Here is a 14506-nt window from a genome sequence, read left to right on the forward strand (position 1 = left end):
AGGGTCCTGAAGCAGGACTGTAGATAGAATTTGGAGCTCCACTGTCAGACTCCACATGGGAACCATCCCTGAATTTTTGGGAAGATGTAACATCAATGCCAGCCCTGTCCCTGGGAGTAGGGGGATGGGGTGGGGAGTGTAATAATGCTAATGAATCATTCTGGTCCCATTTAATGATCAACCAGTCCCAGAAAGTTCCAGAAAGCCATGGCCTTGGGATTAAGATGTCCCCAGATTGGGTCCTGATAGAAGTATCCTGGTCTAGGTACATCCCTGAGGGAGCACAGGTTTCCACAGCCTTCCAAAATAAACAGCGTGGTATACCAGAAAGCTCCTGGATATTGGTGTCAGGATAACAGGGACATGGATGGCAACCCTGCCACATGCTTGCTGATTAACCTTGGACAAGTTATTTAACCTCTCTGAGCCTCCACGTCCACATCTGTCAGAGATAATAATGGTGCTGTGAAATTTCCCTGAAATAATACATTTTTAGAAATTGGCAAAGTAGTTGGCATATAGAAGTTCAACAAAGAGTAGATACTAACAGCATTTGAGGAAAATAAGCACCCCTCTGTCTCCATCCCACTCCCCAGGTTCTGAACAACCAACTGCATAGTGGACACAGGAGTCAGACAGATGGTGCTTATTTTGGAAAAGCAGAATTGAAGAATTCAGTTTGCACGTTAGGTCTATTTAATACCTCGCTTTGAATTTATCCTGCTCTCTTTCCACCCCCACTTCTGCTGGTCTCCCATCCCCTGCAGGAGCAGAGTCTACCTTAGCAAACTTGGGGCCAGAGGGGCAGAAAACACATAACCCTTAAGGACAGGCCCTCCGGAAGAGAGAAATTGTAAAGAGCTTCTCCAGTCATGTCCATCTCCTTCTTCCAATTGGGTAACTGGGGAAGGAGTGGACGTCAGCTCAGTGGAAGGGCTGGAAGTTGACTTCCCGTGGAGCGGGGTTCAAGAGTTATTTTATAAAATAAGCAAGCACTGCAATCAAGGGAGGCTGGAATGGGCTCTTTAACAGTTTCCTTTCTCTCTCCTCTTTGTGCTGGGAAGTGGCTCCTAGAGAGCTGGGCAGGAATGGAGCAGACATGGGAAATCCCATTGTGCCTACTAAATTACCAGGCTGCAGAAGAGCAGCCTGTATCCCTGAAAGGCTCAGGCCTGTATATAATATTACTGCATGCTCTGTCTCTCTCTCTCCTCTCTCTGCCTCCTTTATTTTAGTCCTTAGCACTTACTACCCTCCATCTGACACACTCGATATTTTCCGTTTTGGTTTACTTTTGCTCTCACCATTGAGCCTGAGTACAAAATTTAGTCTATTTTGTTCCCAGCCGTATCCCCAGGGCCTTGAACAGTGCGTGGCACATAGTAGGTGAATGATGAATATTTGTTGACTTAGTCAGTCAAAGGCAGCCTCCAGCCATACACTGGCCAAGGCCAGGCTGGTTCCATTGAGTTGGCACTGAGCTCCCATTGTGGGAACTCATAGCTCCTTGCTCTTCAGTTATTTACAAAGAGACCTAAATCTGAAGATTCTCCTTTGGGGAAGTAAGCAGCGCTGTAGGCAGCTGAATCTTTTTAAAAGTTAAAGAAAACATGTTTTCCACCCTGTGGCCCCTGAGATTTGGGTCCCTACCCCAAGGCTCTGTTCCCCAAAAGTAGAAATTCAAGTTTCTACTACTTCTCTCATTGGGAAGGACAGCAGCATGTGCATCGTAGGTGTTCGGGAATCACAGCAGATCAAGATTAAAATCCTTGCCTGGGTCCCAGAGAATGAACCCCTACATGGCCACAGGAGGTAGGGACTGTTCATTACTGAGTACTGCACCAGAGACCCCATATTCAAACACTTAGAATTGCTTTATAGTCTCATTTTTAAATACCTTTTGCTTCTGCTTATAAACCATGAAAGAAAGGCATACAAATAATTCCTAAAATATGGGAACTTACAAAGAAGAAAGCAAAGATCAGTCAAAACCCCGCACAGAAAAACCACCATCAACATTTGAATGTCTATACCGTCAGAGAACTACTTCTACATATAAATACTTGTGGTTTTTACCCCTCCCTCAAAAAAAGTGTACTATTAGAGGACCATATTTTGGACTCCACTCAACAATATATACATTTGTTCATGCCAATAAATAGAAATCCATGTCATCCATCAGTTTTGATGGCTTCATAGGTTTTGACTTTACAGATAAATCATCAGTTATTTAATGAATCTTCCACAATCCTCATTTAGGTTGTTCTAACTTGTCACCATTGTAAATAGCATCTTTGTAGCCCTGTCTGAGAGGTGGTTTCTTTAGCAGGTAAGAATGCATAAGGTTGCCCCTTTGACTTAGAAGGCCTGAGTCTCCATCCCTGATTACAACACCAGGGCTTTCCAGGGAGTATATTATCTGTACCACCTACTGCCTAAGTCCCTGGGGAAGTGTTGGGGCTGAAGCCTAAGGGCTGGGCTCAGCGATCCCCCCTCCTGTCCCTCCACCGCCTTTACCCAGTCATTCGTCCAGCTTAATGTGGTTCCACTCTCAGCTTCAAACATTCCCGCAGAGCTTGCATGTTTCCAGTTCTCCCCAGAAGCAAACTTCCTTGGATTGCTGTAAGTCTGAACCAGGTCTGCATTCCTTTATTCCAAAACCATTGGCCAAATGCCCTCCATATTTGATTTTGTAAGCAATAAGCAACAAAGTCAAATAGGCCCCCGTGGTTCTTTCCATGCTCACAGGCTCTAACCTCAGGGATCCTCCTTGGAGGAACTCCGACCCCCACATGCTATGCAAGCTTCAGTTTCTATCACTCAGAACCTACTACATTTGTCCCTCTCCCCAGTCCAGAGGGAGTCACCCCAGAGGTCAAGCCACGTTTCCTTCTCTTTCACCCTCTAAGCAAACTGCCTTCATTGCTCTGTCTTCCTCCCCCAGTGCTCCTCCAGTAACAAGACTCATCTGCGTGAGCTCATAGACCTCTCCATTCAGACCTTGGGAAGAGTGTGTTTTCTTCTCCTAGGCTCTCCAAATACAATGGATCTTCCAGGATGGGGAAATGCTGTACCAGCTGGAACAGCAGGGCTTCTTGCTAAAGGAAGTGGGGATAATACTACCCACCTTGAGAAAAGAGCAAAGAGGACACATATATATGAGGAACGAGGGCCCAATTTTAGGCAATTTGCAGGCAGTAGCGCATGATCGCTGTGTATGTAGACTCGGGTGCCGAGGGCAGCTAAGGTCAAGTGAGTGATGGGGAAACTGTCTAAGAAGGCTGCTTGGGGAGCTAAGCCGTGTCTGGTTTGGGTATATAGGACCAAAGAACAGGTTACGTGCAGCCAAGCCTGCTATCCTTGAGCCAAGGTACTGGGGGGACACTGATCCAAGATGACTGTCCAGAGGTCTATGAGGTGACAAGTGGGATGAGGTTGTACCCCTGTGTAGGGCTCAGGGCATGGGTGGTCTCAGAGGCCAGATTTTTATTTGATTGAACAACCAGTGGGAAAAGAGTGGTTTGTTCAGCAGAAAAGTGACATAATGAAACTGATACTTAGGGAAGATTGATTTAGTGGCTTTGTGGAACACACAAATTAAAAAGCAAAAGATGGTCACACATAGCTGTTCTAACTTGGAAAAGCATAGTTAAGTAGACTTTGCCTAAGACCTGGTGAAGTATTTTCTCTGAGTTATAAGTGCATTGTGTCAGTGGGTAGTAAGTAGACAGCATCACCACTGTTTCAGGGCACATTGGGGTTTTGATTGTGACAAGGGGCCTCTGTGGCATCCACAATCCAGCCACCCCATCTTCCAATCTTCCTATGGCCCCATAAGTTTGTCCCTTGTATGGTTCTGAATGTTGGAAAGCCTTCAACCCTGCTGACTGTGCTTCCAACCAGTGTTTTTGTCCTCCAGTTATGACCATGAGGGCCGCCTGACCAATGTGACACGCCCCACAGGAGTGGTCACCAGTCTGCACCGGGAAATGGAAAAATCCATCACTATTGACATCGAAAACTCCAACCGTGATGACGATGTCACTGTCATTACCAACCTCTCTTCAGTGGAGGCCTCCTACACAGTGGTACAAGGTAAGCCCCCAACCTATAACCACCCTACCCCCGAACTCACCTCTAGACCCAGAACCCAGCCAAGCCCAGAGGTGTGAATGACCTAGCCTGGAGTACCCCTCAGCTTCCTGTGTCATTCAAATGTCCCCAGCAAATAAGTTCTACAAGAGGTCAGTCTTGCAGAAAAGGATTTAATGAGGTACAAGATAATGTCATCCACACCCGACTAAACATCTAGGTATTTGGACATGTCTGCATAGTTATCTGCGAATGTTCGTTTTCACCCCCACATACCCTGCCCTCCTCTTACGCCTGTGTGACCAGCACTCCCCACCTATCCAACACACGTAGTTATCGTCTCAAAGGCCGTTTATTCTCCGGCCCACCATGAGATTTGTTTTTCTGTTATTCCATTCTGATTCTCTCTTTCAAGCTTTATTTGTTGTGTCGATTGCCCTGGGATCAGAGCTCTTTAGCCATCTCTTGCCAAGACTGGGATCTCAAAGGTCTCGGGCCACCCTGTGGTTATTGTTGCTATTAGATGTGCTTTGCAGTCCCGGACAAGCACAGGGCCTGGCGAGAAAAGGAATTGCGCAGATTAGTTTTTCTTTTAATTAAGATGTAATGTCAGTGGCTAGCATGTTGTCAGAGGATAAAAGTGTCCTCTCGGTAGATAAATGGTGACATTTCAGGACTATTATCCCATGACAGAGCCTGTTTCAATGACTCTATTTCTACTCTGCAAAATGATTAATGATGTAGATTCTGTCCTTCTGCATCATGGCTGGAGTCGCAGGGGTGACAGGTACACACTTGCTCACTACCCCAAAAGCTGATGTCTCCGAGGCCAATCCAGCTCCTTTTCCCAGACAGTCAGGAAGGAACTTATCTGTAAAAGGAGTCTCTGACTCACATTTCCTTCCTGTAACTTTTTGATAAAGGAAAAGGTCAGAAGTCTGACTGACTAGTGCAGATTCCATATGGGAAGATAAATGCATATTATCAGCACCCCCAGCTTGGTCTGTCTCATGCTATTTGAGTCTCTCCAGACTTCTCTAGAGTGCAGGTGGTGTCAGTGGCAAAAGCATCAGAGGAGAGAAGGTGGCTTTTTCTCTTGATTTTCTTGAAAAATCCTGGGCTTGCTTTGCAGTGTATCTGTCCTGTGGATAGACCATCAACCTTGGGTTAGGTGGTAGGCAAAAGGGGAAAAAAATTGAAGTAGTTTTCCTTTTTCCTTTTTTTTTTTTTTTTTTTTTTGCATATAAGCTAAAATATGTATGTTAAAGTTCAAGAATTTGATTGACACAAATCATGTAGGCAATAGACATCTTTAAATGTTTAAATGTACTATTAATAGTATTCAGTGAGTAAAAGAAAATATCACGGCGTAATTATTTCTGGAGTGCCACAGATGATGTTTTTCTTTACATGGATCAGTAGCATTGCTACTACTCACCTTCCCATTGTATGTGTGCTAATCAAAGGCAGCCTGAGACTGACGGCTGCAAAGTACCATGGAAACCTACAAAAATAGGGATCTATTCTCTCCTGACTAATAGAGTGGATAATTTATTTCCTCATCCCCACCCCCACCTACATTTTTCCAGATCAAGTGCGGAACAGCTACCAGCTCTGTAATAACGGTACTCTGAGGGTGATGTACGCCAATGGCATGGGAGTCAGCTTCCACAGCGAGCCCCATGTCCTAGCGGGCACCGTCACCCCCACCATTGGGCGCTGCAACATCTCCCTGCCCATGGAGAATGGCTTAAACTCCATTGAGTGGCGCCTCAGAAAGGAGCAAATTAAAGGCAAAGTCACCATCTTTGGCAGGAAGCTCCGGGTAAGTGGTTCTACCCAACCTGGTGCCCACAGGTGGGAAGGGATGCACCCTTTTGTCACACAGCTGAGAAAATGTCCCCGCTTCCAAGCCTCCATTGCTCCATTCTTCCCTGGAAAAGGCAAGTTCTTCCCTTGGAAAGTAGAAGCCATATTCCTTTGGTTTTCATACCTTGGGGAAAACATTCTCCATTTCCTAGGACTGAAAAAGGCAGCCGTTGCCTGCCGTGGGGATTTACAATACTCTGTAGCTAGAAATAGCTTCGGTCTTCTTTTCACACTTGCCATCCTCTCCCTTAATTTTCGCTGTCTGGATAATTCAACAAATGAATTGGTGCCAGTGCCTAATATGTGCCAGGTAATTTGCTAAATACTAGAAGAACAAAAATTTTAAAGTATGTTCTTCACACTCAAGGAGTTGACCATCTGGTAGACTATGCAGAAACAGGATAATCACAGGTTATATGAAAAGACAGAGGTACATTTAGGGTCTGGGGGGGTCACAGAGGAGATGTCACCCAGCCCAGAGGGGTCAGAGAAGGCTTCCCAGAAGGAAGTAACAAGCAAATTGAAGTAAGGAGTTTCACCCAACCCTAGCTTCCCCAGACCAGGCAACTTGCCCCAAGTTACATCTTCTAAAAACTAATATATAACATTTATTGAGGGCTTTTATGATGCAAGTACTATGTTAAATACTTTACTTGTATTATTTTCATCTTTTCAACAGCCCCATGGGGGTAGTTACTATTACTTCCATTTTCCAGCTGAGGAAACACAGGCTCAGGGAAGCTAAATAACCTGTCCAAGAACACAATGGCTAGAAACAGCAAAGCCAGGAATCAGCCCCAGTTCCGACTTTCTGTCTGGCTCACTTGCCAGTATTCTTAACCACCATGTCACACAGCTTTCTGTTTAGATCCATGGTCATCCATATAATTTCGGTGCTAGTGGATCCTGCTTTGCTCACTTACTGTCACTGAGAGGGACCAGTTCCTACCGTCATGCTAACCCTTTCCCCAGGGAGTGGGGGAGGGAGGAATCCTGGGGATCCCAGTCTTTATCAAATTCAACACATATTTATTGAACCCCCACTCTGATCCAGGCACTGTGCTATGCACATAAGCTATATGTCACAAAATGCAAAGTCCCTACCCTCCTTCATCTTACATTGGGGGAAGGGGAGTTGGAGAGAGGAGCAGATAATCAGTAAACTAATAAATAACTAAAATAATTGCAGATCTTGGCAAGCACTAGGAAGATGAGGTAGAATTTAACAAATATTTGGAATTCCTGAGAGTAGAAGGCTCAGCGTCTGCAAAACTTGGGTCCTAACTTTTTCCATGTTACTGGATTGAAATCCAGCCAGCCCAGGTGACCTCCCCACAGAGCCAGACCACTCCATATTAAGATTCTGCCTTTGTCTAGTTGGAGTTTAATTCTTCACATTAGGTTATCAGCAGTCTCCCATGTTTTTCTTCCTCTGTTGGTATCTGCAAAGTTGCAAGCTGCAGTATCTTCCTAAAGACAAAAATGGAATGAGATTAGTAGCTAAATCCTTAATGACTGGATTTCAGGGCTGTGTAATTGATTTTTGATACGCTGCACTGTAGAAGTTGATTATAAGTAGTAATCGTGCCTTTTCTCCAATAAATCAGTTATGCATTTTGACTAAGTTTTCAAAATAAAGATAAATGTGGCCCTAAAATAAAACGGCTATAATCCCAACTCTGAATATTAAAAATCTTAATAATGGTACTTGTGGTAATTAGCAGAAGTTAGGCATGCAAGTCTTATAACTGAATTTCTGCCAGGGTTAGATTTGCTGGCATCATGTTTATGCAAATCAAAACACAGCTTTATCTATCAACACCTCAACATTTAATTGTCTGGTGTTAGTTCCTGTAACAACAATCACATATCCATTTAGCTCTCTTAAATGAAAATCACTATGAGATTATAACAGGTTGAGTGGACTGAAAATGTAATTTGAAAATGAGGGAGAAAGCGTAGAATTTATTTGCATCTCATTTATTTTAATTCAGTTCATAAACTGGTGCAAGAAATAAAAGCAACTCCTGGAAATTGCAGGGGAGCAGTTGGAAGGAGTTGTAAGGGTGTGATGTAGATTGAGGGAACTGGGGAGTGGCCTTTGCCTCTGATGTTTCATAAGCCCGTGACTGGGACTTTGCAGCCACTAAACCAAAGGTGTCAGTTGGCCCCCATAAGGCAAGCAGGCTGTCACAGCCTATGACCACGTGAGCTCTTCTCTCCCTACCCCCAGTCTTGCCATTTCTTTTCATTTCTCCTCCACTGTCAAATGGGGCCATGAAATCTTTTGTTCATTCAAAAGATGTTTGACTTAAGTGCCATGTCTATGTTTAGCACCATGGAATGAGTAGACTATAAACAGAGAAAGGAAACTGAGTCTTTGCTGCCAAGGAGCTTACAGTCTAGTGGAGAGGACAATGTAAGTAGTGAAATGTAAGTTATAATAAAGGTCAAGACCACAAGAAAAGGGATGCTTAATTGTATCAGCCAGGAGAGGGTAGGCTATGGCCAGGTGACAAATTGACCCTGAAATCTCAGGGGCTTAAGAGATCACCATCCAAATGAGTCAGACATTCTTCTTAAGGATGACTCGCTCCAGCTGCTCTATCTTGTGATCTTGCCATCCTAAGCACGTGGCCTCCAAGGCAAAGAGAGCTTGAATGATTAAAGGGTGTTTAATGAGCAGGCCCAGACATGGCACGTATCACTTCCACCTACATTGGCAGGAACACAGTCAGGTGGACTCAACTTAACTGTGAGGAAGCCTGGAAAATGTTGTCTTTTCCAAGTGCCTAAGAAGAAGAAAATGAAAAAAGATTTGGTGAACATGTAGCAGAGTCTCTGTCATGCTGAGCAGGTCTCAGGTGGACAAGGGATCAGGAAGGGCTTCACAGAGGAGTTGGAATCAGTCCTGAAGAACAGTAGCGATTAGCCAGACAAAGATACAGGAAGGAGGTGACCACGCAGAGAACGTCACCTGTGAAGAGTCCATGAGGCCAAATGGGGGATGGCATCTCGGACAGCTTTGAGTAACTGGGTGTGGCCAGAGAGAGGTGGATGTGTTATAGTGTGGCACGGAGAAAGAGCAAGTTGGCCAGGTGCAACGCGTGGCGGGGCATATTACACTAGGCTGCTATCCTGAGGACCACCGGGAGCTGTACCAGGGCTTAGTTAGCAACCTGATGTGCTGAGATGTGTAGCATTAGAAAGATCTCTCTTGCTTCCTCAGGAGTGGAGGAAGACAGATTGGAAGGGGAAAAGATAGGAGGCGATGGACAGCAAGGAGGCTGTTTCAACAAGAAACTAAATCACTAGCAGTGAAGGGACAGAGAAGGGGGCGGGAGAGATCTGAGAGACTTAGTACATACAGTTAACAGGATTTGGCAACTAGCAGGAGTGCTGTGCAATGCTGACCTTTAGAGGGACCTACCCCATGATCATACAGACTGGGAAGGTTAGAGGGGCTGCCTTGCTGGGCTGTGGGAGGAATAGAGGCTGGGAGCAGAAACCCAAGACAGAGGTGTGAGATTCTGGTGACCCCAGCTCTGCTTCTTGGAATGAGGAAGAAACAGAATGAAAATAAGTGAAACTGAATGAAATGCAACCATTTACCCAACACCATATAATTATGGCTCCCCATGGAAAACAGGGAATCTGGAGAAAATCAGTGGGGCAGCACCTGAGGATATCATGTATTGAAGCAAATGGCCTGACCTTTCTCAGGGACTGGCAAACTCCTGGGGGTCTAGCCATTTGAGGGTGGTAAGGGCCCAAGCTCTGAGCATTCCTGGAGTTCAGAGAAGAGCTGGAATCTCAATGAAGCCATCATGATAGAACAGTGCATAGAGAAATCCCAACCACCTAGGTACCCTTTCTTCCTGCAATCTTCCAGTCAGAGACATCTCTTAGTGGAGGAAAATGTCAATGGCTCTTTCTTATAGGCTACGGAAATGTAAGATTGCGGATGGATGGACCAGGACTATGTCCTTCCACCAAAAGCTTTATAAATGCATTGGCGAAAATTTGGAGGGTTAGTCTCTTTGTTTCTGCCCAAACTCAGCAAAGGGAAGATTTTCATTATACCTGCCAAGGACTTCTCAAGAATCACATTTAAAAGAGCCCCCCAACCCCCTCCCCTCATACCCTCCACACCTTTCTCTGTTCCCTCTGGTCTTTCAAAAACATATGAAGCAGCTGTATCACAGCATCTGTAAGCTCCATGAATGCAGGGACCATCTCAACACTCTATCCCTGGCAACAAGTGCCATGTGGTGAGTACTCAGATAACAGGCAACAAAGGAAGAGGTGATGACCATGCCCTCTTTGGGCTCCTCCTTGATGGTGCTTAGTGTGTAAATGTCCCTTCCCCCCAACCCCAAGCAAACACATTGTCTCTGTATCTATCCAGGATCTTTCCACTGCAGAAGACAGGAAGTGCACTCGAACTAGCTTAATGAAAAGGGCAAGCATTGTCTCACATAACGGGCCACCACAGAGAGGAGCTGGCCTGAGACTCCAAGATGTCATCACATTGGCATCTCTCTCTATTACAGCTCCCTTCCATCTCATGGCAGTGTTTCTCTTGGCAGTTGGCCTAATGTTCTCCTAGACCAAAAACCTCTTCATATTGGGGGGTCAGGCAGACTTGGCCAAAGGTAACTGTCCCTCCAGGCTTGCATCATCTCAGCTTAGTGAACCCACAGGAAGAAGGAAAGGACCTCCTCCAGCATTTCTCTGTTAAAAAAAAAAAAGCCTGTGGAAGAACTGTGATTGGCCTGGCACAGATGGAATTCACATCCCTGGGCCAATCACTGGTCCAGGAGATGAGGATCTGTAATGTGATTGGCCATGCCCAGGTCACATGCCCACACCTGTATCTTGTGATGGACATCTTAGTAAAACCACCTAGACAGGGGAAGCCTTAGAGAAAGAGGGTGCTGCACCCAAAGAAGAAAGGGAGAGGTAGTAGGTTAAAACACAAACACCCCAGTTATATTCTACATCCTCCATCCTTCCAAAGCCTAATCACAAGGCAAACTCCTGGCTCTGAGGATCTGTTAAGGCATTATTGCCTTCCACCCCAGCAAGCCTCTTTTCTAGGCTTTTGGAAAAGAGAAAAGAAATTGGCCCCTTCTATTAAGATTTTAAACTTATGCTCTTTCCTAAAGTAGATTTTGTGCATGCTTCTCTCTGAAAAGGAATATATAACCACCCTCTAGAATATTTCTTCCTGATTATGATTTACATAGAGAAGGCAAAAGCAAGAAACGTGTAGGTAGCAGAACAAAAGAAAAATTGCTTCCAAGATAATTGATGTTGGTATTAGTGTTATTGGTATTTCACCATGATATTGGTATTAGTGTTATTAGTATTCCAAAGAGAAGTGGGAGTTAGTAATTTTGTTTCAGTTTCCATATAATTAATATGACATTGCAATTGCATACTGGCACGTGTTAACATTTACTAATGTGGCAAGTCACAGTGACACAGGAGTGAGGTGGGGAACAGGGGTGCATGGAGTCCACTCAGGCAGGTCTGCTAACCCGTACAAGTCATTATAAAGGCCTGAATTTCATCAGCTCCTTTCTGTTACAGTGCACTCACTCTTAACTAACATTTAATTTTTTAAATACCTACTATGTTCTTGTCACTTTACTAGGCACTGAGTGTATATTATACTGGTGAACAAAACAGACCAAAGACTCAACCTTACCTTGAGCAGCACTTGTGCAGACAGAAGAACTTGAGATAAATTTAATATTAACACAAATAACACATAATTAGAACGCAAGCCTCCGCAAACACACTAAACAATGTATTCCCCAAGCAAACATTACTTTTGTTTGACTTCTGTCTTGGATAGTGTGGTGGAAAAGTGGAAAGACCCTAATGGAGCTTATACATTAGCAAGGGAAAACAAATAACAATCAAATAAATGTATAAAAAATATAAAGAAATTGTGATAGGTGCTATGAAGAAAAATATAGGGTGGGGATAATAGGGATATATAATTTAAGTTAAGGCCACTCTGGGAAAATAACATTTGAGCTGAGAACTGAATAAAGAACAGGTAGGCATTTTCCAGGAATGGGGTGGAAGGAAAGAAAGCCTTCTATGCTAGGGCACCAGCATGTGCAAAGGTCCTGAGGCAGAAGCAGCTGTTTGCTGTATCTTGGCAGAAGATCGCATGTGGCTGGATTACACTAGCTGAGGGTAAGATCAAGGTGGCATGGCCTTATTGATCCGAGTAAGGATCGTAGAAATACGGAAGTCTTCCACAGACTTACCCACTGGTGAACGCTAAGGGAGCATTTAGTTGGAGCCTTTTTGGTGGCTAGGAAACACAACATACCTGCTTTCTGGAAGGTCGGGTCGAAGGATAACAAGTGCAGCCCATTCAGTCATCTGGGCTGAGTGTCTGTACCAGATGCTTCCTTCTCTGTCACATTCTTACCAGTGAACCATCTACCTTCATAAGAATACACCCAGCATCATCTGAAAATAGAAATTCTATGCCTGTGCAGGACCTTTGTTCACCACCTGCTGGCCTCCCCACCTGGAATCTCCCTGACTCTTCTCCTGCCCTCACCTGTTGAAGTCTTACTCCTACTTCAGGCCCCCACCAAGGCTGCACTTGCTCTGGGAAACAGTCCTCATCAGCCCCAGTTCTGGCTCCGTGACCCTCCTCCATGCCCATAGATTCTTCCCTGTGCTTACTCTCGTTACAGCACTCATGTTTTAGTTGGCTCACCAGTCTTTATCCTCCTCTGACCTGTAAGCTCCACAAGGGCAGGGGCCATGACTGTCTTGCTCTGTCTTAAGTGCTGATCACAGTAACAAGCACACACAAGTGGTAGGTGCTCAGTGAATGTGAAATGAATGAATGTGTGGAATTTTAAGTTGACATCATGAAAACCCACTTTTTCCCACCTCTGTCTAGCAATTCCAGGTCCCAGGGGCCTTCTAGAATGACTCTAATTGCTCTTTGGAATGAAGTCTTTGAGATATTTGGAGATCACAGGTGTCCTAGTCACATTTTCTATTTTCGGTTTTCCACGTTAGAACTTTAGATCGTCAAAGTTGGCAAGATTTTTATACTTAGTCTAATACAATCCTGTTATTCACAAATGTTCATTGAGCACCGAGCACTTTCCAAAATAATAGGGACACTAAGAAAAATAAGATAAAGTCCCCACCCACCTGGAGCTCACAGACCATTACAGATGAGGAAACTGAGGCAGGAACGGTGAAGGTATGGCTTTGGAGTGACAAAGCTAATCAGTGTCAAGACTGGAGCTCAAATTCAGGTCTTTCCACCTTCCCACCTTACCTTCATCTAAAATAGCAAGTCATCCAAAAATAATGTTTGCTTGGGGAATACATTATTTAATGTGTTTGCAGAGGCTTACCCTTCTAATGATGCATTATTTAAGCTAATATTAAATTTATAGCTAGTTGTTTGGTCTGCAGAAGAAGTGATCCCCATGTAGCGTTGTGTCTTGTTATATGGGAGCTGGGGAGGGCTGCTTTTTAAATCCCAGGGGTCTGACCCAGAAAGGAAATGAAGATGTCATCTAGGCGAGGCTTTTCCTCTAGGTGAATAACTACACTCTCCAAGGCAGGCACATCTGCTTTCAAACATCACCAGACGTGGAGAATCATGTGACCTCACTCGCTAATCTTTTTTGGGTTTCTCACACCCAAAGCAGTATGGGCAAAGAGTTCTTCTGTACGTCTAACTGAAATCTCTCCTGCTGCGTTGTAATTCCATTTCCTGGAGGGGATCCAGCCCAGTGTAATTTCCTCCTTCATGTTTTTCAAATCATCAGCTACTGTCATTGCCCCTAGAGCTAAGTTAGAGTCACCGGTTATAGGCCCAGCAGGGCCATTTTGACGACAGCGTTTCCTTTTCTCTAGGTTTTTTATGAGCCTCCTTGTGACAGACATATGCTTGGTGAGATCAAAACATTCTGAGGGGAAATTCCACAGGGGAAACTACTTCCCAAAGTCTGCCCTCTGCAAAAATAAAAACCATGCTAAATAGCTGAGTTTTATTAACTGGGGAAGCCAGGCTGAGGAAAATGCCCGATAATTAAAAATAATGGCTTCCTTACAAATACAAAATTGTATTAATTTAAAAATTGGTTTCTCTATCGCTGAATTCCTACCGAGCTGGCTGGGAAGGGAATTGTGCTGATCCTGGCAGTGAAAATAATTCAAAATAACTTTTATGTTCTCCAGGAAGCTTCAAGGTTAATTTAAATATTGCTAGACGGGTAATTTAATTTGGAATAAGAGAACAGCATGGCTAAATGAAAGCTCCTGTGCACTCTAGACTGGGGGGCAGGTACCCACAAAAGGCCAGGCATGCCTGTCGGACCCTCCACCATCTCACACCCCGCAGCTGCGGCACCACCTCTTTATAAGTGACACCCTCATAATTAAAGATGGCTCAGCTTCCAGTGAATTTATCATATTTAGTTATTAGAAGGACTGATCATTTTTATAGAAATTTCATATTTCAAAAGTTAACTCTAACCAGTGC

The 14506-nt window shown here is 44.4% G+C and overlaps 1 protein-coding gene across 3 annotated transcripts in view; it reads left to right on the forward strand.

Moving 5' to 3' along the window:
* Positions 1–14506, forward strand: part of TENM2 (teneurin transmembrane protein 2) — an 890342-nt gene that overhangs the window by 856291 nt on the left and 19545 nt on the right. For all 3 annotated transcript variants that reach the window (XM_063084119.1, XM_063084126.1, XM_063084134.1), the window contains 2 exons: positions 3920–4095; positions 5682–5917. In XM_063084119.1, the coding sequence (XP_062940189.1) occupies positions 3920–4095; positions 5682–5917 (412 nt within the window). The remainder of the gene's footprint in view (positions 1–3919; positions 4096–5681; positions 5918–14506) is intronic.

Source organism: Cynocephalus volans, chromosome 2 (assembly GCF_027409185.1).
Source record: "Cynocephalus volans isolate mCynVol1 chromosome 2, mCynVol1.pri, whole genome shotgun sequence".
Classification (NCBI taxonomy): Eukaryota; Metazoa; Chordata; class Mammalia; order Dermoptera; family Cynocephalidae; genus Cynocephalus; species Cynocephalus volans.